The following is a 27,078-nucleotide window of genomic DNA, read 5'->3' as shown; positions in this document are numbered from 1 at the left end:
CCATCGTCCTAGCTCGTCCAGAAACACCAAACTCGCCAAAGCTCTGAACCCCACCCCCTAACTCCCCCAAAGAGAGTAAATCCGGTACGGCTACGTCAATCACGTATCTACGACATTTGCTTATTCTACCCACCAAGTTTCATCCCGATTTCTCTACTCTAAGCGTTTTCCAAGATTTCCGGTTTCCCCCTCCAACTCCCCCCAATGTCAACAGATCTGGTCGGGATTTGAAATAAGAGCTCTGAGACATGGGTTCCTTCTAAACATCAAATTTCATTAAGAATTTTGAAATTTAATTTCATTAAAAAATCCTCATTTTAAAAAAAAATTTCAAATCAACACCCCCCAGCTCCTCCAAAATGAACAGATCCATTCCAATTACGTTAAGCATGTATCTATAACTTGTGATTATTCCTCCCATCAAGTTTCATCCCGATCTCTCCACTCTAAGCGTTTTCTAAGATTTTTGTTTCCCCCCCTCCAACCCCCATGCCCCGGACCCAATTCGAATTAAAAACGGAGCATCTGAGACATAAGATACTTCTATATATCAAATTTCATTAAGGCCCGATCACCCATTCGTAAGATAATGATACCTCAACTTTCACGTTTTCCAAGAATTCCGGTTTTCCCCTCCAACTCCCCCCAATGTTACCGGATCTGGTCGGGATTTAAAATGAGAGCTCTAAAGCACAAGATCCTTCTAAATATCAAATTTCATTAAGATCTGGTCACCCGTTCGTAAGTTACAAATACCTCATTTTTTCTAATTTTTCCGAATCACCCTCCCCCCCCTCCAACTCCACAAAATAGGGTGGATCCAATCTGGTTATGTCAGTCACGTATCTTGGACATGTTTTTATTCCTCCCACCAAGTTTCATCCTAATCTCTCCACGTTAAGTGTTTTCCAAGATTTCTGCCCCCCCCCCCCATGATGCTGGATCCGGTCGGGATTTAAAATGAGCGATCTGAGTTACGAGGTCCTTTCAAATATGAAATTTCATTAAGATACGATCACCCCTTCGTAAGTTAAAATACCTCATTTTTTCTAATTTTCCAAAATTAACCATCCCCCCGGATCCAGAGATATGTCACCGGATCCAGAGCGGATCCGTTCTGGTTATGTCTGTCGCGTATCTTGGACTTTTTTTTTATTCTTCCCACCAAGTTTCATCCTGATCCCTCCGCTTTAAGTATTTTCCAAGATTTCCGGCTCCCCCCTAACTCCCCCCCCCCTTAATGACTCTTGATCAGTTCTGGATTTAAGATAAGAGATCTGAGTTACGAGGTCCTTCTAAATATGAAATTTCATTAAGATCTGATCACTCCTTCGTAAGTTAAAAGCACCTCATTTTTTCTTATTTTTCAGAATTAACCCTCCCCCCCCTCCCAACTCCCTCAAACAGAGCAGATCCGTTCAGGCTATTTCAATCACGTATCTAGGACTTTTGTTATTTTTTCCACCAAGTTTCATCCCAATCCCTCTACTCTAAGCAGTTTTCCAAGATTTTAGGTTCCCCCCTCCGACACCCACCAATGTCACCGGATCTGGTTGGGGTTTAAAATAAGAGCTCTGAGACACGATATTCTTCCAAACATCAAGTTTCATTAAGATCCCATCACCCGTTCGTAAGTTGAAAATACTTAATTTTTTCTATTTTTTCCGAATTAACCGGTCCCCTCTCCCCCCAGATGGTCAAATCGGTAAAACGACTATTTCTAATTTAATCTGGTCCGGTCCCTGATACGCCTGCCAAATTTCATCGTCCTAGCTTACCTGGAAGTGCCTAAAGTAGCAAAACCAAAAACCAGGACCGACAGACCGACAGAATTTGCGATCGCTATATGTCACTTGGTTAATACCAAGTGCCATAAAAAAAGAAGCAAAATGTTCAGTTTTGGGATTGGGACATGGGCAAGCGCAATTTTGGTTAAACTGGAAACCATCCGTTTAATTAGATTTCTTCTGATTGAATACTCTGCAGAACAGTGTGAGAATGGATCATGTCAACATTTAGTTTAAGCCGATATTTTAAACTCAAAGAGGGAAATAGGCAAAAATAAATTATGTGAATCTGCAAAATTATGTAGGGCTCATTGCAAAATTAAATTATGTAAAATGCCTTACTTTGGCAAAATACAGATTGTAGATGTATTTCAGCGTCATAATAGTTAATTGTCCAACTAATTATAACTTGTGAATATATAATCTGCTATAGTTAACTATAAACACACAACATATACAATTAATAATACTTGTTTTATGTTTTTCTTTTCCTTTTTATTGTATTTTTTCTGCTTGCTTTAGCATAAAAGTTGGTTAGAAATAAATCAATTACAACAAATTGTAAATAATATATAAATTATAAAATACAATCCAGTCACGTGTTAGTGGAAAAATAAGGAGAACAATGAACAATAACATTCACCACAAACCATGTAACATCAAAATTAAAATAAAAAAAGGCAAACTTATTGAATACAAAGAGGGTTTTGAATTATGTTAAACAGCCAGAGTAAATGGCTCTACAGTTTGTTTGTGTTTTTTTTTTTTTTTTACTTTTTTAATGAGCCCCTGATGAAAATTACCGTTTTTATGGCACTTGGTATTAACCAAGAATGGAACGGAGGGATAGGGATGAAACTTAATGGGAAAAATAAGCAGAAGTCCTAGATACGTGATTGACATAACCGGAACGGATATACTCTGTTTGGGGGAGTTGGGGGGGGGGGGGGGGGTAATTCTGAAAGTTAGAAAAAAATAGGTATTTTTAACTTACGAAGGAGTGATCGGATCTTAATGAAATTTGAAGTTTGGAAGAATATCGTATCTCGAGCTCATATTTTAAATCCCGATTGGATCCGGTGACAGTGGGGAAATTGAGGGGGGGGCCTAAAATCTCGGAAAACGCTTAGAGTTGAGGGATCGGGATGAGACTTGGTAGGAAAAATAAGCACAAGTCCTAGATACGTGATTGACATAACCGGAACGGATCCTCTCTCTTTGGGGGAGCTGGGGCGGGGGAGGGTTAATTCTGAAAAATTAGAAAAAATCAGGCATTTTAACTTACGAAGGAGTGACCGGATCTTAATTAAATTTGATTTTTGGAAGGATATCGTGTCTCAGAGCTGCTTAATTTAAATTTCCGACTGGATCCAGTGACATTTGGGGGGGGGGTCCTAAAATCTTGGAAAACGCTTAGAGTGGAGGGATCGGGATGAAACTTGGTGGTAAAAATGATCGTAAGTCCTAGATACGTGATTGAAATAACCGGAAGGGATCCGCTCTCTTTGGGGGAGTTGGGAGAGGAGGGTTTTGAATTATGTTAAACAGCCAGAGTAAATGGCTCTACAGTTTTTTTTTTACTTTTTTAATGAGCCCCTTGATGAAAGTTACCGTTTTTATGGCACTTTGTATTAACTAAGAATGGAATGGAGGGATCGGGATGAAACTTTGTAGGAAAAATAGGCTCGAGTCCTAGATACGTGATTGACATAACCGGAACGGATCCTCTCTCTTTGGGGGAGTTGGGGGGGGAGGGTTAATTCTGAAAAATTAGAAAAAATGAGGCATTTTTAACTTACGAAGGTTAGTGATCCGATCTTAATGAAATTTGATTTTTGGAAGGATATCGTGTCTCAGAGCTCCTTAATTTAAATTTCCAACTGGATCCGGTGACATTGGGGGGAGTTTGGGGGGGGGGGTCCCAAAATCTTGGAAAACGCTTGGAGTGGAGGGATCGGGATGAAACTTGGCGGTAAAAATAATCGTAAGTCCTAGATACGTGATTGAAATAACCGGAATGGATCCGCTCTCTTTGGGGGAGTTGGGAGAGGAGGGTTTTGAATTATATTAAACAGCCAGAGTAAATGGCTCTACAGTTGTTTTTTTTTTTACTTTTTTAATGAGCCCCTTGATGAAAGTTACCGTTTTTATGGCACTTGGTATTAACCAAGAATGAAATGGAGGGATCGGGATGAAACTTGGTGGGAAAAATAAGCAGAAGTCCTAGATACGTGATTGACATAACCGGAACGGATCTGCTCTTTTTGGGGGAGTTGGGGGGGTCAATTCTGAAAATTAGAAAAAATGAGGTATTTTTTAACTTACGAAGGAGTGATTGGATCTTAATGAAATTTGAAGTTTGGAAGAATATCGTGTCTCAGAGCTCTTATTTTAAATCCCGACTGGATCCGGTGACATTGGGGGAAATTGAGGGGGGGACCTAAAATCTTGGAAAACGCTTAGAGTTGAGGGATCGGGATGAAACTTTGTAGGAAAAATAGGCACAAGTCCTAGATACGTGATTGACATAACTGGAACGGATCCTCTCTCTTTGGGGGAGTTGGGGGGGAAGGGTTAATTCTGAAAAATTAGAAAAAATGAGGCATTTTTAACTTACGAAGGAGTGATCGGATCTTAATGAAATTTGATTTTCGGAAGGATATAGTGTCTCAGACCTCTTTAATTTAAATTTCCGACTCGATCCGGTGACATTGGGGGGAGTTGGGGGGGGGGGGGTCCCAAAATCTTGGAAAACGCTTGGAGTGGAGGGATCGGGATGAAACTTGGCGGTAAAAATAATCGTAAGTCCTAGATACGTGATTGAAATAACCGGAAAGGATCCGCTCTCTTTGGGGGAGTTGGGGGAGGAGGGTTAATTCTGAAAATAAAAAAATGAGGTATTTTTAACTTACGAAGGAGTGATCGGATCTTAATGAAATTTGATGTTTGGAAGGATATCGTTTTTCAGAGCTCTTATTTTAAATCCCGACCGGATCCGGTGAAGGAGAAGTTGGGGTGGAGGCGGAACCGAAAATCTTGAAAAACGCTTAGAGTAGAGCGATCGGGATGGAACTTAGTGGGAAAAATAAGCACATATCCTAGATACGGGATTGATCTGCTCTCTTTGGGCGAGTTGAGGGGGAGGATTAATTCTAAAATTTTTTGAAAAAATGAGGTGTTTTTGACTTACGAAAAAGTGATTGTATCTTAATGTAATTTCATATTTAGAAAGACCTCAAAAGTCAGATCTCTTATTTTCAATCCCGACCGGATCCAGTGTCATTAGGGGAGGGGGGGACCGGAAATCTTGGAAAACGCTTAAAGCGGAGAGATGATAATGAAACTTGGTGGAAAGGACAAGCACAAGTCCAAGATAGGTGACTGACATAACCAGACCGGATCCGCTCTCTTTGGTGGAGTTGGGGGGGGGGGGGAGTAATTCGGAAAAATTAGAAAAACTTAGGTATTTTTAACCTACGAATGGTTAATCAGATCTCAATGAAGTTTGATATCTAGAAGGATCTTGTGCTTTAGAACTCTCATTTTGAATCTCGATCAGATCCGGTGACATGGAAGGGAGTTGAAGGGGAAACCGGAATTCTTGGAAAACGTGAAAATCGAGGTATCTTACGAATGGCTGATCGGATCTTAATGAAACTTGATATATGGAAGAATATAATGTCTTAGATGCTCCATTAGATGCGAATCGGATCTGGGGACATAGAGGGTTGGAGGGGGGAAACAGAAATCTTGGAAACCGGAAATCTTGGAAAACCCTTAGAGTGGAGAGATCGGGATGGAACTTGATGGGAAGAATAAGCACAAGTTATAGATACGAGATTGACATCTTGGTATGGATCCGTTCTCTTTGAGGGAGCTGGAGGTTGTTCATTTGGAAAAAATCAGAAAAATTAAGGTGTTTTTAACTTAAGAACGGGTGACCGGATCTTCATGAAATTTGATATTTAGAAGGAACTCATGTCTCAGAGCTCTTATTTCAAATCCCGACCAGATCTGTTGATATTGGGGAGGGGGGAGTTGGAGGGGAAACCGGAAATTTTGGGTAAAGCTAATAAATGTCGTAGATACGTGATTGACGTAACCGGACTGGATCCGCTCTCTTTGGTGGAGCTAGGTAGTGGGGTTCAGTGCTTCGGCGAGTTTGGTGCTTCTGGATGTGGTAGGACGATGAAAATTGTTAGGCGTGTCAGGGAGCTGCGCAAATCTACTTGATAAAGTCGTTTTGCCCGATTCGACCATCTGGGGGCTGAAGGGAGAGGAAAAATTAGAAAGTTGAGGTATTTTTAATTACGCGTGGGTGATCGGATCTTAACGAATTTTGATATTTAGAAGGACCTCGTGACTCAGAGCTCTTATTTTAAATCCTGACCGGCATTAAGCCTGTGATTTCCCTTTTAAAGCGATCTATTGATTCTTAGAATTTTGCTAGAGCTCGTTACATATGAGCTCTGGGCTCTTGGCTCTTCCGACCTTGTCACAAGTGCCATATAAGCTCTTAGCTCTTGTTTGAAAAATGTTTTGATGGTTATTCTGAGGACTTTCTTGATAAGAAACTCTTGTTGAGTGCTCTTTAAACTTAACACCAGAATTAATTTGATAGTTTTATTTGGGAACGCCTTTTTTTCTTTTTTATTCATATCAGATATAACCGTTGCCAATATGAGAATTATAACCCTGAAACGCCGCGGATAAGTGTCAGAAATCCATCAAAGAGCATTCCAAGCAGGGTAAACTGATGCCATCTTATTTTCTATTGGTCTTAGTTCTACTCTAGCGTGTATATCAGTGCATATACTTTTATCATTATTCTTCCTATTCATCCAAATATTTTCTGGTAATACCTGGCTGGGTTAGTGCTTTTTGCTATCGCTTATAAATTAAATGAAACTAAGTTGGGATTAGCGAGATAAGCCATCCTGCTCAAACACACTAACTGTTTTACTGCTTCTTTGCCTGTAATTTCAACCTCCTTTTTTCTTCTTGTTGTTTTTTACTTTTTTCCTCTTCTTTTCTAATACTTCCGTATTTGAAGTAAAACTGCGTTTCTTTTTTTTCTTTTTTCAATTTTAAGGAGTCAGGTGATCTGACTCCTTTTGGTGTCATTTTTATTTCCATTTTTTTAGTTTGGTTTTTATTTCAGGCCAAGTTTTTATAATGGGAAGAAGGGGTAGAGGGGGAATCAGCTTTTTTTGATTGTTTGACATAGCAAATAGAGGTTTTCTTAAATCTTTCTAAGTTAAGTTTCACTGGAACAGGACTGAAGTGTTAGCTGATACCCTACGACCACAATGGTAAAATGCATTGGGGGAGGGGGTCACCCGTTTCAAATTTTCAGTAAAGTAAAACTGGGATTTCAATTGAGGTCGAATAAAAGAGGAGGGGTCCAAGGGGAGAAAAATGAGTAAGTTGACCTTATTCCTTGATAGAAAAGCTATGCTTCTTTCAAAAAGAATATCCAGTTGTTAAACAAATACGAAGTACATTAGGTAGACATATTGAATGTCTATATTAAAATGTGCATTGCTGAGAGTTACGGTTTCATGAATCGTGCTTTTAAATGTTAAAAGGGTATTGAAAGACGCCTCGTTCCTTAATGGTAAACTCATACTTCTGATGGATACTCTTTAAAATAAACGATCATACATCTTCTTTTTTCCTCAGTTGTATTAGCCTGTGGTGATCTCTACTTGGCAATAGGGGTCCAGGGGTTCGATCCCAGATGACGCAATGGCACTTGTAGTCACTAAGTGTCACTAATCCATAGACCAGACAAAATTCTCAGTTACGGGACTTGTCTTATGTTTGTAACTTATATTGTGCATGGATCAGTTGTAGTATGTATGCTAATATTTGCTATTGCATAAATTAATCTGTTTTTAGATTTTATCTATGAAAATCTTCTCCAGACCCAGAATGCTTCCTCATTCAAAAAAAAACGTAGTTGATATAAAGAGAACGAACTATTCTTATTTTTAGTTTCAGTTTTTACTTATTTATATGTTTATTTTTTCTCCCCTTTAGAAGCAAAGAAAGTGAAGCTTTATCTTTTCTTTCAGGATATTTGGGCCTATAATGCAATAGGTATTAATCAACAAAGAATATTCACGATAAACCCAAAAGGAGAGCTCAAGCGAGGGGTGGCCCAGACTTTTTATTCTTCGTAAGTCTCAATTTCTCTCTCTTTCTTTCTTTCTCTCTCGCTCTCCATCTCCCTTTCACTCTCTCTAGCTCTCTCAGTGCTTCGTTTGTTTGTTTGTTTGTCTGTTTTATTTGCTATTTTCCCAAACGAACGGAATATATGGGCTGAAATGTTGCACATGTGACCCTGTCCGGTAGGAGAATATTAAAGGGATTATGGATTGGGAGAGGGGCTGTTATAACTATTGATATGCCTGCGGTGTGAGTGACTTTCTCCTGCAGGAAATGACCAAGAAGGAAATGGGAGTTTTGATCTAAGAATGTGACTTTTGCATCGAAGAATCACAAAATCAAAAAGAATTGATGTTTTTTTATCTTTTAGTAAATTACTGTAAGCCAAATTTACTCATAATAACGCGTCCCTTCAAATTCATAATAACACCAGCCCTAAAATTATAAAAAGGAAAAAACGTAATAGCTAAATTTTTTCACCAGAGGTAAATCTAAGGCAAAATTTTGGGCGAGGCCCAATGTGACAAGGGTGCCAATGAGCAAAATCTTGGCGGGGGGTGGCAGTGTGACAAAGATGCCAATAATTGTCCAAATTGTTAAATTTATTCAAAAAAAGAGTGAAAACAGGGGAAAAATAGGGGAAGAGGGTGCCATAATTTTTTTTACGGGGGGAGGGGGGTCTCTGGCCCACCTGGATCCGCCACTGTTTTTCACTAGTCTTGTTACCTGGGTAGGGTCATTAATCATGTATAATAATAATCTATTTAATTATATGTAAAAAGTAATTATAAATGATATAATTAATTAATTATACATAATGATAATAATAATCTATTATATTCAGGTATATGAATGAAAGTGAATTGGTAAATGAGTATTTTCCGTCATTGAGCATTGTTCAAAGAACGACAGCTACTAGTAATCCTATCCCAATAGCTCTTGCTGACATGGATGACTTCCCCTGGTATGGGGACACCGATACTCCTTAATTGGTAAGGATCTGCCCAGCTATCTTTAACCCCTCCTTTGCTGGTACCCTTACCTATTAATTAATCCTATTCTGTCAACATACCTGAAGCCTACAGTATCTTGTATAGAAATGTAAATACATCAGTATGATGGGACCCATTAACTGATCAATTTGGTGTGAACCCTCTCCGACTCAATCTAATCTACAATAGACGGATCTAGTATCCCTATAATTAAATACCTTGGAAACTCTGGGGGATTTGAATCGTGCCTGCCTGTCACAAGGCCTTATTTTTGGGGAGTGGGGCTATTGAGGTAAACATGTCCAAGAAACTGATGTTGCTTTGTGCTGGAGTATCGTTAGATTAGTGTGTTTCTTACTATAGTTCTTGCCTAATTCATTAATTAAGAATCGAGTTGCTAGTTACTAATAACTAATTACTAACTACTTAAAAACTGAGCTATTAATTCTTTTAAAGATTGGTTATTTTTAATATAACCCCTTACAAAACTATAGCCGTGTTTACCAATGAAATGTAATTTTTTGGGGATTTCTCTTTTCATAAAAAGGAAAAATGATTTCCCTTTTCATAACAAGGAAGAAGTATAAAAGTTTAGGATAATATACTCCCATGAGTCATACTCCTTAAATTGCATTTTGGATCATCCTTCAGTAAAAGAAAAAAATTCAAATTTATTCTCAAAAAGGGAGAATAAAAACAGCAGTACGAAAAAGCTAAAATTAAAAACAAACTATAAAAGTCATGTTAGAGGACCGAAGTGTACTGTCTTGTCAGGTGCCTTTACTCTTTAACCCCTCTCTCAAACTTTCCTAAGGAAGTAAATTCGTACGAATGATATGATACGGAGTTTCTCTCGTTGCGTCACTTGTGACAGGTATCATGTTGTAAATTTTTTTGGAGGGAGTGTGAAGCACATATTCGTAAGGTAAGAGGTAAGTATTCTTTAGAGGAATACCCACTTACCTACCTAAGTCCCGTTCATCCTCGCGGGACGTTTTGGGGCCACTCCTTTTGACAGGGCATGAATTAGGGCTCGGCTCGTTGTTCTATCGTATGCAGTTCGAGTTAACTCTACGATGCGCTTTCGGTCAAAGTTTTCAATCCACCTATCGTGAGGTCTTCCCCGCGGTCAAAATCCATCTATGGTTCCTTAGAGGGAGATTTTTGGTAGACGGTCTTGGTCCATTCTCTTGACATGCCCGAGCCATCGCAGTTCTTGTCGTTCGATTTTATTTAGGACTGTGTCAAAGGACTTCAGCCGTCTTCGCTTCTCCTCATTGGCCACGTTTTTAGTGTAGGTGATTCTTGCGATGCGGCGGAGACATCTCATCCGAATGCAAGTAGGTTGTGCTCATTTTCAATCTTCAGGGCCCAGTTCTCACACCTATATATAGCGATTGGCACAATCAGGCTGTTGAAAAGTTGAACTTTCAGTTGGTTCGACAGGTTTCGGCATCTCCAGATATTTGTAAGTCTCTTAAAAGTGGAGCTAGCAAGAGCTAAGCGGCGTTTGATGTCAGAGATATGACAATTGTCCGCTGTGAGGAGACTGTCCATGTAGACAAATTGGTCGACAGTTTCAACAGGCTGACCGTCAATCATTATGGAGGGAGTAGGTGCTTGTTTTTGGTGTGACGTGACCATCACTTTCGTTTTTTCGACGTTAATTTGCATGCCGAAAGGTTTTGTGGCTTCGTTGAGACCGTCTGCTTGTCTTTGGAGATCAACGGTCCTTGTAGAGAGCTGATCGATGTCGTCAGCATAGGCGAGCTTCTTGACTAGGACCCCACCTATTTTGGTTCCATGTTCGTCTGGTATCAGTGACAGTATGGCGTAGGTTGAATAGGAAATAAGAGGAATAAGTTTTTAGAAATAATAAATTATTCCTCGGGAAGGAATTGAATGGTGAAGAAATTTAGATTTAGGAATAATGAATTGCTGGGAAGGAATAATAGTGCTCCTTATGGGAATAATAAAGCTTTTCTCGTAGGCCCTTATAATTTGTGATACACTTTTCTTGTCAGTAATTAAGCCGGTTTCAACTCAGTCAATAAGCAACTACGACTGAGGTGAATTCAGGAATCTGTGTCTGATACCTCAGTCGTAGAATTCTGTGAATCTACGTCTGATACCGTCTGATTCAGAGATTCTCTAAATCTTTGAGTATAGTCTAATACCTGAATTCTCTGAAGGAGAATTCAGAATTCTGCTTCAGAATATGAGATAGCTGCTTAGACCGCTCTTTCATTGTTCTTATGCATAAACTTACCGTGGATTTGGATCTGAAATGCCTCCAGCCCGATTTTCACTGTTTCTTTCATCCTCCCTACCAAGACAGCTAGGCAACTAAATACTATACTAGGCTAGACAGAATTCTGAATACATTTACTTTGCCAATGGAAATATATCGTAAGTTTTCTATGCACCATTTTATTCGCCATATTAACCATAGATTCTATTGCTTGGTGTTGTCCTTTTATATTATTGTTTCGACCTTGAATTAGTTGTTACTTTAGTAGCTGAGTATATAGCTGAATTACTTAATAGCTGTTTTTCTGTTCTGTTTCTGTTCTATAAAAGAGCAACACTTAATTGTACTATATTATCTATACATTAATACCTGTATTTTTTAATCAATTTAATAAATTTTATATAGGAGCGTCAATTCGAGGTTGTTGTTTTTTTTTGGGGGGAGGGGGGGGGGGGTAAATGCTTTTTTTCAAGGTTAAGGGCTGAGGGTAATTTTGCAGGTTTTTTTTCGATTTTTTTCAAAGGATTTTACTAATTAAAATCCCAAAAAAGGTATTTCCAAAATCTTGGAACGGCAGCCCCCCCCCCCCCGTATTAGCGCTGTAGATTATTTTTACTGATTTTTTTTCTAGGCCTTCAAACTACGTTAACCAGAGCACTCTGGTAGACCACGTGTTTCCACCTGTTAGGCAGCCCAACCAACTGGACCATTCATGTGTAGAATTTTCTCAATTCAACTACTGGAAGGAGCCGATTCCAGAATTCAATGAAGAAATTCTTGAAGCAGTCAATGCTGGCAAGAAATAAATTAGTCTAATACCGGTTACGTCATTGTCTGAGTTATATTTTGTTCTTTTCGCGATTTTTTTTTAAAGCAAGGTTTTACTATGTAATTATGTGCTGTGGATGGGTATATAAACCTCTGACAGACAGAATCCAAGTGTGTTAGGTTCAATTTTCGTTGATTTCATTATGGTACTTTGTGTATATATTCCTTAGCGTGTCGATTTGATAAGTCTGAGAAGTCTTTCTTTTTTTTCCTGATTCAGAGCTCAATGTCTAGGGTTTTTCTCAATTTAAGGGTTGTTCACTCACCGCCAACCGATATAAACTTCGAGGCATCACTCGTGGGGCCATGCATGGTGTGTACCACCGTGTGCATACTTTTTTTTTTTTTTTTTTTTTTGTATGGAGAACCCTTAGTTTTCAATATAATGTTTTAATTTACGCTGCAAAAGTATGAGACATACTTTTGCATAAATATTTTGATTTCGTACGGCTGTGCTTGGTTCATGTTTTTTCTTATAAGTATTATTATTTGGGAGTAATATACTTCCAGGCAAGCATACGTTCATGATGCGAAGGCTATGTTAATTAATTGGGATTATCAGAATTTCATTGGGATAGCTATCGTCTTCAATCTTGCTGATTCTTTCCTAGGTGATCCTTTTACGTTTCCTATTTCTTTATAGATGGCTGTGCCAGTTTGATACTTGTCCCTATGAAAATTATCCAGCAGCGAAAACATCGATTCAACGCCTTACGCGTCATTAGTGGCTCTGGAGGATTTCTTATAATTTTTGTTTCATCTGCGTACAGCTTTAGACGAGGAATTTTCTGCTGAAACTAATGATCCATGTTTATAGTTCCTTTACTTGGATTGTAAGCCAAGCAGACGAGGTGGCTTAGGATATAGTCGCTTGTGCTTGTAAGCTCTGTTCCTATGAGATTCTAGTGTAGGTCTATACCAATGAGTATGTCTACTGTGAGCATGAGTACGTGTAGTCTGAATGTCTTGGCCAAAGAGTATGAGAAGCTGATAATAGGAAACTTTGACGCTTGAATATGGGCTTAAATACAATTGAAAATTACCAGGGCCACTAACAATGCGGTACTACCTCGTTGAACTAGAAAAATTGAATCAAATTTAGTTTTATTTACCGAACTTTTAGTTGTTTAAAATTTCAATAAAAGATTAAATTTTAACTAAACGCCTTGGATATCCTCTAAAGGTTTAGTGTCATTTCAGTCCAACCGAGATATTTCTCAAAGTATCTCCGTTCTTTTGTTCATAAACCATTTTTCACTATTTTTCAGAAAAATTATCATTATTTTCCAATGCAGGAAAATAATTTTTATATGCAGAAGAAAGGCTTCTTTAAAAGAAAAAAAAAATCATCAAATTTGCCCGTTATTCCCTTTTAATTAAAGCTGTCATTTTATTTTTGGTGTAGTATAGCGTAAAAAAATTGGGTAAAAGTAGTAAATAGAACTTGTATATTTTTTAGGATGCCCACTAGACCAGGGTATTTTCCAGAGTAAGATCAACTTACCAGTACTGACAAGAGAACCTCCTTCTCCCACTTGGCATTTTTCCTCAAGAGACCTTTTATTGCGCACGGCTCGCCCTTCGTGTTTTTAGGAAGATAGACTCTCTGGGCATGATATGGCAGCCACTATGGCTTCAGTCTAGCTAATCTTGGTAGCAATTTCCCCAAATTCCGTGCCTCATGAACAAATACTTGGCTGGGCGCTGACTGAAATTCGTAGTTGAAGACCCTGTTTGTGCCATCGCGATTAGGCTGCCTTCACTACCCCCATTGAGGTTCTTAGAATTAACTTTCTGATTTTGCTAGACGACGTTACGTATTGTTGGTTGTACATTTCGGAACGAACTTGAATTTCTATTTCCTTTAAGCTTGATGTTTAGGGATAGACGTGACTGTTTGACGAGACTTTCACAGATTTTGGAATCTAGCTATGATTTTAGATTTTGCCAGTTTCTATCACAACCCATTTAACTGAAACCACAAATAAATACATGTCAAAACTGACTGTAACTACCCCACCTGCAATAGAAATAGGGTCCGCCTATTTATCAGACACATATTTATGAGTTTACGGGTCCAAAAAAAAAATGGACGCGCTTTCATGTCTGCACATAGCCAAAAGTATCACAAAAAAGTCGTTTGAAAGAACAAATATTTTATGAAATTTTTGTAATAGAATTTTCTCTTGTTGGACAAAGGGGGGGGGGGGACTTCAGCTTATTTTATTATCATTATTATTATTTACCCATTTCCGGACACACGTACCAGTTCTCCATGCTCTTTAAGCTTGATGTCCGAAACGGGCGTTGGCATATCAATACCTTAACTAGCATGTCAACGCTGCTATGAAGGACAATCACTTGTTTCTCCTTTCAAACTAAAGTCCTATACTTTTGGTTCTGTACTGTCTTTCAACCTTCGTCTAATGTTTGAATTTAAATACAATTTAATTTCAGTCGTAATCCTGTTTCATGTTGGGTGATAACCTGAGGTTTAATTTAACTTGATTTATGATGAAGTTTATAGTCTGTTAAACTTCTTACGCGTAGCTGCATAGCCATTTTAAATTGTACATAGTCGGTTATTTTAATTTAAAAGAAGTTGTTGAACAACTTCTGTCTAAGTATATTTACGAGTGTAATTTGTCTTGATAAACGAAGTTTATCCAATCGTTCGGTTGAATCCGCTTTCTTATATCCGGTTTCATGACAGTTAGAAGTTACTATTTTTTATTATTATTTTTTAATGCGTTGTATTGATCATTAATGCAGAAATAGTTGGAATATTAAGCTTTGGGTATTGAGGTGGTGTTTGCCTTATCTTGAACGCCAAGAAAAATCTCCGTTTAAGAAGTGTATTTGTCAATAACAGTTAAAAAAATTACAGAAAAGTTTTGAAATGAAACTTATGCGGTCGAAATTATTTTTGCAATATCTTAGACGCTGGAAAAATCTTTCTTGCGCAAACAACTTATCCTTGATAACAATCGAAAATCTGTAATCCATTTTCCGATTTTTCCCCTCTTCTGTGACCTAACACCTTTTGAAAAAATATAGCCCCCCCCCCTCCTAGTCAAAATGAGTTAACGAATTTGTATAGCACGTGGTTCTGCGGGGGCCACTGTATGAGGGTACATTCTTTATGTCAATGGGTCGGGAATCTTAATATTTCGAATCGCCAAGGGGAACCGTGGCTGAGAATAACATCGAGCAATGTTGCAAACATAGAGGGCCTTTTTTTCTGCATTAGCAGTTTAGCTTTATTAATAATCGAACATCATTTGGTGGTGGAGAATTTGGAAAATTTGGAAAAATGCGATATTTTTAACGTAAGAATTGGTAATCGGATCCCAATGAAATTAGATATTTAGAAGGAACTCATTGGGTTAGAGCTTTTATTTTCAATTCCGACTGGATCCGGTGACATTGGGCGTAGTTGGAGGGGAAAACCGGAAATCTTGGAAAACGCTTAGAGTGCTGAGATCAGGATGAAACTTGGTGGGAAGAATATGCACATAACATTATAGACATAACAGGACTAGATCTGCTCTAGTTCCTCTCTCTTTGGAGGAGTTGGGGGGGGGGGGGGGGTAATTTGGAAAAACCAGAAAAAAAACCTATCAGATAAGACGAGTCCAATCCTCGTGGTCATTTTGGTCAAACTTGAAAATGTATTTCACAAAATGATTGGTATAGTATGACCATTATCAGTAATATTTTCCCTCATTTTTTATTGTCTTGGCCAATTTGGCAAGTGAGATATTCAAATGCTTGCTCATTATCCGTGTTTGTCACAAGTCCTTGTTTCAAGAGGAAAGAAAGCGAAGAATTGTTTGGATTTTAAGACTACTCAAGATCTGAGTTTTCTCTTACAGAGGAACTAGTCCCTCTTTGGCCCTTTCTCACAACATCATGTTGTTCCTTGAAACACTATTTGAGGGAGGATAAACCCTCAACGTGCCATAGCTCTTCTCCTTATTTAAGTGGTAGCAGGACAGCCTCGGAGATGTTTTTTTTTTTTTTTTTTGTAAAAATTGAAGGATGTCATTTGTCTCACTACTACTCCTACACAAGATGTGGTGAGTAGTAAAAATCCTTGGATTTTGGATATTGCATCCATTTCGGTAGAGATAGTTTGTCTATGATTTTGGTGCCATAGTTTCAGTAATGAGCGAATCGAAAATTTTATGAACCGTCACATGTTTTTAGAAGAAATTTTATCTTCATTGTCTCATTGAGATTATTTATTCATTTAGTCGCACTAAAGGAATTTGTAATTTGGCTTCTAGTGTTTGTATGATCAACGTCTTTTGTTTAGACTTTTTAATTTGTAGTTTTTGAAATTAGCTCAGTAATAGGACTATTGTATCGCTTCGTGATCCGTCAAGAGTAATCCTGTAGGTGGAATCAAATGGGATGAGAATGAGTCACCTATCCTCCGGATCGGTGTGAAAATATGGCAGAATGAGGGTTCTAGGATTTGCTTACTTTAGGACTATTGTCTCCAGTACTTTCGACGTCCAAATTAGAGGGTATGGGGGTAAGACCATCCTCCCCAGATTAGTCTGAAAAATTTGTACCATAGTTGTGCTGCTTCATTTCAATATGTCTATTCATAAATTGTAAACTATTACTAAATGGCATTTGATTCGTTGGAAGTTTATTTGTTTATTATAAATTAATTTCTTAATTATAGCCACGCTAGTTACCCCCAGCTCTCCATAGGTCATTTTCGTTTAAGCCTATGTGTATTTATATCGTCAACTTCGTTAGTCGATTAGTATTACCTTATTTGAAGCGCCAAAGGAAACATTTTTCTTTTAAAACCAACTGTTTTGTATTACTCCTAGCTTTTTTTCTTTAAAATAAAAGTTTCAAACGAAAAATTAGAAAGAAAGAATTGCAAAATGCAACAGTGAAACCAAAAATGACCCAAGTTGGTTTTTTTTTTATTATTTCACTAACTCTTCGTTTTCTCCTTATTTCGGAGGATTAAGACTAAGTTTCATTAGACGTTTCTCAGCGACCAAATAATCGCATCGGAAGCTCAGTTTGTCCATATCTCTATTTTCCCCAGAAGGGGGTATGAAGGGATGATTCTAGGGAATCGTAACTTAGCTAAACAATTCCGTAGTTAAGAAGATGAAAATTAATTAGAGCTAAGGCTTAATATATTTAAGCGTATGTGGTATGAAATCTATTGATACTTATATTGTCTTTCATGCTTACATCTTTTCCTTTCATTCTCTCTATTCTATAGTATATTTATATGCTTAATTTTTTGTCTCTTGTCAATGCTTATTAATTGTATATAAATTATGAAGTTGACACGCACTAGTAGCAGATGTAATTATGCGTTGAGAGGGGCACTACTCATATTTGTGCGTTTTTTTTTTTCAATTTTGCTTGTAAATGTCTATTAAGTTGAGTCACTCAAGGTATATTTTCCCTTCGCAAGGTTTTGATATGTTATTTTTCTTAACCTACTGTTTTCATTTTCCACTTAAGGTGATAATTTCTTATCTTTCGAGAGCTAAGATTCAGCTGAATTTTTCGACTGATTTTTTTAATATAGAAAAGTATGTTGAAAAGGTATTGAAAACATGGAAAGAAGATTTTCTTTATCAAATTTAGATTATTTTCCCCGAAAATATTCTAAGTAATATCATAATTCATACTTGGTGAATGGATAGATCTAAAATTAATGCATCGTTCTAAGTATCTTGTCCTTTTGGCACAAGCTATATGCTCGTCACAAAATAGCATATTTTTACAGGGAATATTAACTTTAAGTTACACAAATAATAGACACAAATATGCACTGAGAAACAAGATGATTAAAATTCTTTTTCTTTTTTAGTTTTGATTGTAAATATCAGTTAAGTTACTTTTTAGAAAAGCGTTAAAAACAAATATGTATTAAGTAAACTGAGATGAAAATGAATTTTTATACTCGAGATTCTACGAGAAATAATTCTTAATGTGGAATATTACACCTAGTTAAACTAATAAGAAATGAATGCGTCAGGTAATTGATTTAAATTCTCATGATACTACTACTAACAACTAATTATCGCTTCACAAAGCCACCTGGACCCAACACACCTCAAAGCCTTGTCAGTGTCTACGCTATATTTAGCTCAAGGGTAGCCACCCCTCGAGAGAGAATACCTTGCGACATCTCGGTCTAAACCACAGACCAAAAAATCGGATACTTATAAGAGTTGGATGCAGCATTGCCAATGCGGTACATTTGGATATTTCCTGGTACAATCCAAAATTTCTGATAGATTTACTCTGTATTTGCCTAGTCAAGTTTTATTTTTTCAAATTTTCGAAACTCCCCGAGTCACTTCTTTGGTATTTAAGGAAAAGAAAAGGGATGTTCATCGAAGTGTCAAAAAAATAAATCACTTTAAACTAGTCATCCTACTAGAAACGGCGCTCAGAGTTGTTTCTGAGAATGGATGAAGATATTAGTGGAAGAAGTTTGTTTGCTTTTCAGTTTATCCTAGTATTTTTGTCTTTAAAACTGGAAACTAACGTTGAATGCTATATTTGTGGTACAGAATATCTTATGGTACAATTTGGTCAGAAAAGCGGTATAACTTATCTCAGCGCGTTGGCAACGCTGGATAGATTTTTGGTGATCTAATATTTGAAGATAAGAATTAAAAACAATTAAGCACTACATACGGTGCTGGGTAAATAGAAAAGTAGGAAATTTCAAAGAAAGTGGGATAGCTGACATGATTATTCTGTGATTTTGTAGGATTAAAACTCTAACTTTTCTTTAAGTGATAACTAATCTGCATTTTATTTTATGAATCAGTTTAACTAAAATCCTGTCTTCACAAAGTAGGCCTTGGGTAGCTTATCAAGATTCGAGGCAAGTTGACTCTAAGCTGGTAGATCTATTGGCGAGAGAATCCTGCTTTCTTTACGCTCACCTACAATTTAAAGTGCACGAAAAGACAAGGTCAACAATTTTTTCGTGGTGCCAAATTCTAGATGACGTAGCTGCTTTTTCTTTTCAATACCTGTGCCACCTTCCGCTCTTAAAAGTTCCCTGTTATTGTCCTGCTACCCCCAGAGTTTCCAGGAGCGGTGTTATCTACTGTGCTATTCTGATAACAAATGAAAACAGTAGGTTTCGATCGCAGGTTTACCACTCACTTTTTGTGCTTTCGATTTTTGATTGATTTTCTTAGCTACTCTAATTTAGATTATTGAAAAAAATACTTACAGGGCTTTTCGAAAATGTAGGGTTAAATTTTATTGGGCTCTTTTCTCCCCATCTCGTCGAACTAAACTGGATTTTTTCCGTTTCAAAGTGTTCCTAGCAATATTATGTTTGTGAGGGCATTACAACTCCTATATTTTCACCTGTATTTAAATAGGTTGACATGATAGGTTACCTCTATGCATAAACTGAACTATTAGTTGATAAAAGTTAGGGTAGATGTATTAATTTGTTTTGGATTTGTTCATCTTGCTTAGGCTCGATTTTGTTTTATATTCCTGGAAAAGGGCTTTGTGATAAAACCGTGTTTATTGCTTAACGGCCTGTTTTTATTTTCGCGTTGTGCGTCTTTATTTGCCAAAATAAAATTATTGTTCACCATCATGTGTCTGCTGTTCTTAATTTACCCTCCCCCTCCCTCTCTCTCTATTTCTCACTCTCTGTTTTTGAGGTAATGCCATGCTGAAGTTCTCGGTTCCTTGCGCGAAAATTATCCGAACAAATCTGATGTGCTGGTACTCGCTCGAAACTGTCAGAAATTATTGAATATATTAGATATACGTAGCTCAAAGAGTACGAGGGTTGCGATAGAATCAAAGCAATAGGAATTATACTATAGAGAAACAAGAAATTCGGGATATTAACCTTCCAACTGAATTGGACGAAATTACTATTAAACATTTATATCCTACTTCTTCCGAAACATCATGTAGTATACTCGCCTTTAACATATTGTATAAAATCATGCGAGTTAATTTGTTACACCAATAACAGGGATAAATACAAGTTTTCAAGATTTTGTGTGAGACTTTATTAAGATCCTCATTTTTTTTCAGTTTTTTAAGTTTTTATTATAATCATCAGTTAAGTTGGTTTTTAAAGCTGCTCGTCAAAAACATTTTTGATGAGCAATGCAATGAACATGAACTTATCCTTTTGTACCTGTTTGGCTTAATTCAGAAGCATTAACAGAATAACATAAAACAACGAAAGAAAATAAAAGTGGGGTAAGAGAACCTATACAAGTTACTCAATTATTATAATCCTACCACGCAGAAAAAGAGGGGCTAAATGCAACTGTAAATGGTAGCCAGTATTATATTTGAATTCATCATCAAGAGGTGCTTGAAATCCCTTCGTTTAAGGGTTTTTGATAATAATGTACTTTTTATTTCAGTTTTTATGCCGTTCTGAAGCAGTCTCATGTTCTTGTACTTACTTTGTATTATAATCCCGAAAAAAACTTCATTAAAAAAAACTACTTCTATTTATAGGCTTAAATTTTCACACATGAAAACCAAAGAGAGGGAATATAACTTTTTCTTCTTTTTACAGGCTTAAAATTTTATAATGGAGGTTTTGAAACCAATCATGTTTTGAAAAGGTGGGGTTCAGAAATTAGGAACAATGTGATTGGCTTACAAGTCGCAGATGTAAACCAATGAAATTAAAGCACACTTTTACCATGGAGTTATGGGAAGTACTGCTACTGCTGCTAACAACTCATTGTAACACCAGACCAACACAGCCACGTACCCTCCTTCTCCACACGATAAAAATTTTAACAATACTTCCATTAACCTATATACGAAGGCGGAGTTACTTGCTAATTCATCCAGTGTTCACGCCAAAGCTTGAAAACATCGGAGATTTTAAATATAGTGTCAATACAATGAAAGTAAAACTTAAATAAAGTCTTAAAACTTAATATTAAGAAAACTAATAAACACTAGTAAAAGGTTCAAATAAATATTTTATTTGAATCTCTTCATATTGTTCAGTTGAATTTGAGTATTCGAGTGGATAGCTTCGCTTACCTTCGTGGAATTATTTGTACCAAGGCAAAGCCCAGATTTCTTTCATTTGAAAAGTTTGGAAGAATAGGAAGATCAGTTCTTCCGCTTTGTTCCTACCAAATTTTTGTTCGGTCTGTTTAAAAATCCTGGATATTCCGACAACCGACCTCAGGAAATCTGACTTTTTTCGACACCAAACTCGTCCAAAATCCAACGAATTTCCGACTCCAACCGAAAAATCTGACAATATTCTGTTGCGTAGGAATCTTTTTCTTTTGACAAGACAAGCTTGTACACTTGTATGTCCTACGGCTACTCCTCCCTCAATGGTAACATAGCCTACCAATCTTTACCATTCCAAAAAAAACTTTTTTTCGCACCTTATTCAAGTACTTTTGTTCTTTTTTTCATCTTTTACTACTACTGCTACTACTAATAAGCTGCATGAGGCCGACTTCATTCCAGTATATTCAAAGCCTCCCTCTTTACATCCTCTCAGAAAGCTCCCATTTCCCTTAAATCTTTCTTTGTGACATCCTTCGACTCCAAACGCGGACGACCTGCTTTCCATTTAGCTCTAGACGATTAGCCGAAAAGGACAATCTTCGGCAATCTGTCATCCTTCATCCGTAGATCGTGCCCTAACCATCTCAACCTTTCTCTCATTATAGCCCTAGAAAGCGGGATGGAACCACACTTTTCGCACAGACTAATGTTTGAAATACGGTCAGTCAGCCGGGTACCCAGAACAATCCGTAGGCAATTTCTATGGAAAACATCTAACAAATTTTCATCTCTTTTTCAGAGCACCCATGCTTCAGAATCATATTTGACCAATGTACCTTCCAATATTCTAATCTTGGTTTGGAGATATATCTTCCTATTCTTACAAACTTCTTTGTAACTGTGAAAAAATACCCTGAGGCTTGGCAATTCTGCTTTTAACATCTTCACTGCTTCCGCGATCTTTACTAATAATACTACCAAGGTAAGCGAAACTGTCCACCTGATCAATTTTTTCCTTACCCAACGTCACCTTTTCATCTTCACTTACTCCTAGTTTTAGCGATTTCGCGTTCTTAACATTACTTTTGAAACATATTCTAGCAGCCTGAACTCGCAAAACCTCTGGAAGTTCATTCATTTTACTTACATTTTCATCCAGGATTCTTGAATCATCATCATATTCCAAGTCCAGAAAAGTTTTTCCTCCCCAGTTGAATCCGTGTTTTCACATTGCCTTTCATGTGCTCCTTCAGACAAAGTGCATCAAAATGATCCATATGAAGGCGGATCCTCAAATACAAAGCGCTGAACGTTTTTTTTAACTGTGCTGAACGTACTCGTCTGCCGTTGCGTTACCTTTAACCGTTTTGAGTAGTTTTAAGTGTTTATAGAAGTCATGTGACTTCAAAAATCACAGACATCTGTCACATTTGGAAAATCAAAAAACAGTAAATTTCACCATTCTTCTACTGTCTTTCTTCCATCTCACGACGGTAAACTATATTTCTATAGAATATTTTGCAGAAGACTACCTATGTCCAAAGCTTCCGTAAGGTCAAGGACTTCGCACAACGTAAACAGCTCGTCCTCAAATGAAACGGTACTTGATTTACTATATTGCATCCACGTATAACTTACGAGCACATTCATAGAGTTTTCTCAAAGTATATTAGGTTCAGGTTAATTTATTTTTCAATCATATATTCATAACATATAAGTATATCAATATCTGGCAGAGAGACAAGCTTCTTTTGCACAGATAAAACAAATAACGAAATTTATTGATAATCAGTCAAAGAAAGAAGAAAGAGAAAAAAATAATAAACATAATGTTAAACACTCACCACGCCACAGCAGACATCCCACCTAACGATAAATAATTTTTTTTCAACGAGCTATGGGACAACAGGAAAATGAACATCAGAGAAAAAGACACCAAAAAATCAAATTAACTATAATAATAAATAAATAAGCAGAATAACTAATAACTATCCAAAAAGAAGGACTTTAACTTTTTTTTTTTTTATTCCTAACGACAAATCAAAATCGAAAGAATGTTGGTTCCATGCGACAACTACACTATTTCTAAAAAAAAAAAAAAACTGGACCTTTCTGAAATTATCGATGGCTGGCGTAATTTGCGTCTATTGCAAATTAAGCGTGAAGAAGGCACAGTAATTGAGAACAAGCCAGAAGAAAAGAAATAGCTAGACAGTGTCAGGAGATTGTGCTTAAATTTGAATAATAACGAATAAAAACAACTGTCACTTCAACAGGAAGAATATTCAATAAAGAATATAAACTCTTTGCAGAGGACTTACTTAGAAGAGACGCTGGGGGAGGAAGAAAGTATTTTTAAAATACGAAGCACCTCGTTTTGTCTTGGGAGTGGAATAAAATGGGATTTGAAAGTATTCAAATAAACAAGTAGACAGTAATTCAGAAAAAAATGAACAACGGCAAAATAAATAGAACGCATAGTTTCCAGAGGCTAAACAAATTTTCAACGGTGCATAATACTAATGTTCCTCCCAAGCTTCAATTTGAGACTTTTAATATGTGGCTTCCGGCTTGAATTCGAGTCAACCAGTATGCTTAGGCAACAAAAAACATCAACGCGTGATATCTCCGTACTTGACACATAAGACTTAGTTAACTTGAGAACTGAAAGGGCTCGTGATGTACGTGAATATACTATAAATTTAATTTTTGAAGTATTCAAAGCTAGCTTATATGCCGTAAACCATGCTACTAGTCTATCAAATGCAAGAGTTAAATTATCTTTTACACGTCTTCATCAACTTCAGAACAATACAGGCTGTGTCATCAACGAATAGTGCGGTCAGCTGCAGGTTAGCCATTGAATTACTAGTAGCATTACCATAAATTAGAAACAACGGATTGCCTAGAATTGAACCTTGGGGTACCCCAGCATTATTTGACTGATTTGAAGACAGTGATTTAACATCGTCCCCGTCAACACACTGCACTCTATTTGTTAAATATTAAATTATTAACAACTTAACCTGACCACGTATGCCACAATTTGAAAATTTTTCATTTAAAATTCTGTGACTTACAGTATCAAAACTTTTCATTTACATACAAATATAGTAGCTGGAATTTCATCCTTATCCAAGGCATCACGCATAAACTTGGTTACTGCCGAAATAGTATGTTCTGTGGAACGGCCTTTGTGAAACCCCAATTCAGACTTAGTAAAAAAAACCATCCTCTTCAAGAAAATTAACAATTTTTATATACAAACAACGTTCAAAAGTCTTTCCAAAAGTAGATAGGATAGATATAACCTATAATCAAGTGGGTCACTCACATCTCCCCCTTTATGTTATGCAATTACACGGGTGGACTTCACACTAGAAGGAAAGACGCCATTCTTGAAACAAAGACTAATTATATGCACAAGAAAATTAGCTATACTGGGCATAATCAATTTCAGTATTCGTAGAAGATCCATTAGTTCCTTCTGATTTTCCATTTTTAAGTGGATGAGAATTTAATTTTTTTTTTATTATTATTTTTAAAATTTTAAAAATTTGTATATTTAAAATTACTACCATTAATTTAGCAGATGGCACTGGATTCAGTGAGAATTTGGTGCTAAATTTTGAGATGCCTCTTCCGACAGCTTTTCAGCTATTTTGGCGAAGTGAGTGTTGAGCATGTTAGCAACGTTAAATTTTCTTTCAACATCTGTATTACCATCCAGGATCATCATCTCATCCGGAAAAAAATCATCTTTTTTTGCCGATACAATCATTTGTTAATGATCACACCTTCTTAGGAGATTCATGGGTGTTATTGAAAACTTTCAAATAGTACTGTTGTATAGCAGAAGTTAAAGGTTTGGGTTAAATAATTCTCGTAAGTTTTAAAAGATGCTTCATTTATCTTATCTGGATGAGACAATTTTTTTTATACAGCCTATTCTTTAATTGAATTGGCTTTATTACTCCTCTTATAATCCACGACTTTTTGGGGGTTTCGTAACGTCTTAAACAGGTTGAGGATATAGGACAAGCTAGATTGAGCCGCTTTGATGAATTTGTGAACAAAATGATGTGATGCTTGATTTGTATCCTCGCAGTCTAATTATGGTGAGGGGTCAATTTTAATTTATAAATAACAAAATAAAATTTATAAAATAAAGTAACAATGTATCAATAACAGTGGATTCAATCGCTGAACAGATGTAGATGCAGATGTAGTTGTCTTGATCGGAGTTGCCGTTTGTCACATGAATCTCCATCAGAATCATAAACTGGTCTGACGTTTCATCAACAATAGCATTACATGAAAAAAATTCAATATTAAGTGACATATTGTCTATTATCGTCGCTGTCAAGCTTACTACTCGAGTCGAAATACGGAAGATTGGGAGAAAGCCCAGCGAAAAACAAGGCGTCTAAACATCAACAATCGAAAGTGAACAGCATGTAGATGAAAGAACATGACTAGTAATAGTTATATCGATATTAAAATCTCCAATATATATAATCTTCTAACTCCGCTCAATTCCCGACAGAAGAAAATATATCAGTAGTGTAGTAATTGCCGGTTCTGCCCCGCCTAGCCCATCCATTCAATTTATATCATTTTGAGTTCATTTTACATCATTTTAACATCAAATATTGCACATTTTTAACATTTTAATCCCTAGATTTAACATGAAAACAGGACCTTGGAAATCAAAGTTGGTCTCATTTTTATACTTTTTCACTATGTGAACGCGGGTTCTAGGCCCCACCAAGATCACCCTATCAATTTAATCCATTTTCAATTGTATTCCCGCCATTTTAAATGAAAATTTCAAACATGTTTACAACTTCCCATTCTGAACTTTAAGATCAAAACAGGTCTTGTGAAATAAGAATTTGATGAATTTGTGAAATAAGAGTTTAATTATATTCCATTTTTTCTATACTATTGATAATTTAATAATCTAATATGACTTAATGTTTAGTGGATAGTTGGATATCAACATCTAAATAATTGTTATTATCTTTCCCTTTTCTTTCTATAGCCTTTAAAATCATACCTTTATCTATTTTTAAAAAAATTTATTTTAAGATCAGCTGCTTTAGAATCAAAACGCTTAGGTGCAAATAGACAAACCATTTCACCTTTAAAATCGATAATGATAACGATTTTATTTCCATATTTAGTCGTAACACATTGCATTGCTTTAATCGTGTATTCCATTACGATGTCTAAATCTTCTTTCCTAATAGTTAGATTATATATTGTTTTTCATTTTCATATCGCTTAAAAGTTTCTCCATTTATTAGTAAATAATTTTACTAAACAAAATGTCTAAATTGGAAATAATTTATACATTAACATATAATTTACTATCAATTACTTCCATAATTGCTTTTCTGACTGAAAATAGAACGCAGTAAATGTTATATGAATTAGCCGGTACTTCAGGTATCTAATAAAACTTTTATTTCTATATCAGCTTTGATCCACTTCGATACATATTTGATTCATGACTTGAAACATCAAAACAAAATATAAAGTCGTTTTAAAGTTATTGCGACTTACAATTGTTCAACTATCAGCATTTTTATGTTTATATCGTAACTGTAAAAATCGTTCATAAACGTCAGAAAAATCTCCATTAGCATCACTGAAATCACATTTTAAATCTTCTTGTAGATATTTATATCCATGTACTCTCACTTCAATTCTATTATTGTTCATATGGTCAAAAACTATTTTGTTTTTTGCGTATAACTGTAAACTTTTTCCTATTTCTGTAACAACAATTTTAGTGGTATTATAGTGTTCACTGATTACCCTCCATGTTAATTGTTTATCCGTGATATTTTATATTCACTTTTATAGGTATTACACGCTTCCCATCATAATTCAAATGAGCTACCCTTTGCTAATTCAACTTTAAAATTGTTCCACCTTCTTCGTTAATCCGGGTTTAAATTGAGTCGCTATGGGTAAACTGGGATGTAATACTGGTAAC

At 36.4% G+C, this 27,078-nt stretch overlaps 1 protein-coding gene across 3 annotated transcripts in view; it reads left to right on the top strand.

Annotated features, from left to right (window-relative positions):
* Positions 1–15,075, top strand: part of LOC136036687 (phosphatidate phosphatase LPIN1-like) — a 127,059-nt gene extending 111,984 nt beyond the window's left edge. Inside the window, exons 15-17 of one of the 3 annotated variants that reach the window (XM_065718998.1) lie at positions 7,865–7,968; positions 8,803–8,950; positions 11,833–13,360. In XM_065718998.1, the coding sequence (XP_065575070.1) occupies positions 7,865–7,968; positions 8,803–8,947 (249 nt within the window). In that variant the 3' untranslated portion in view covers positions 8,948–8,950; positions 11,833–13,360. Of the gene's footprint in view, positions 1–7,864; positions 7,969–8,802; positions 8,951–11,832 lie in introns of all 3 variants that reach the window. The other 2 variants (XM_065718997.1, XM_065718996.1) reach the window with 2 other exon arrangements.
* The last annotated feature ends 12,003 nt before the right edge of the window (positions 15,076–27,078 follow it).

The sequence above is a fragment of the Artemia franciscana genome, chromosome 15, assembly GCF_032884065.1.
Source record: "Artemia franciscana chromosome 15, ASM3288406v1, whole genome shotgun sequence".
Lineage (NCBI taxonomy): Eukaryota > Metazoa > Arthropoda > Branchiopoda > Anostraca > Artemiidae > Artemia > Artemia franciscana.
Note: the sequence above shows the minus strand (reverse complement) of the source record. Positions and strands in the feature narration are given on the sequence as shown.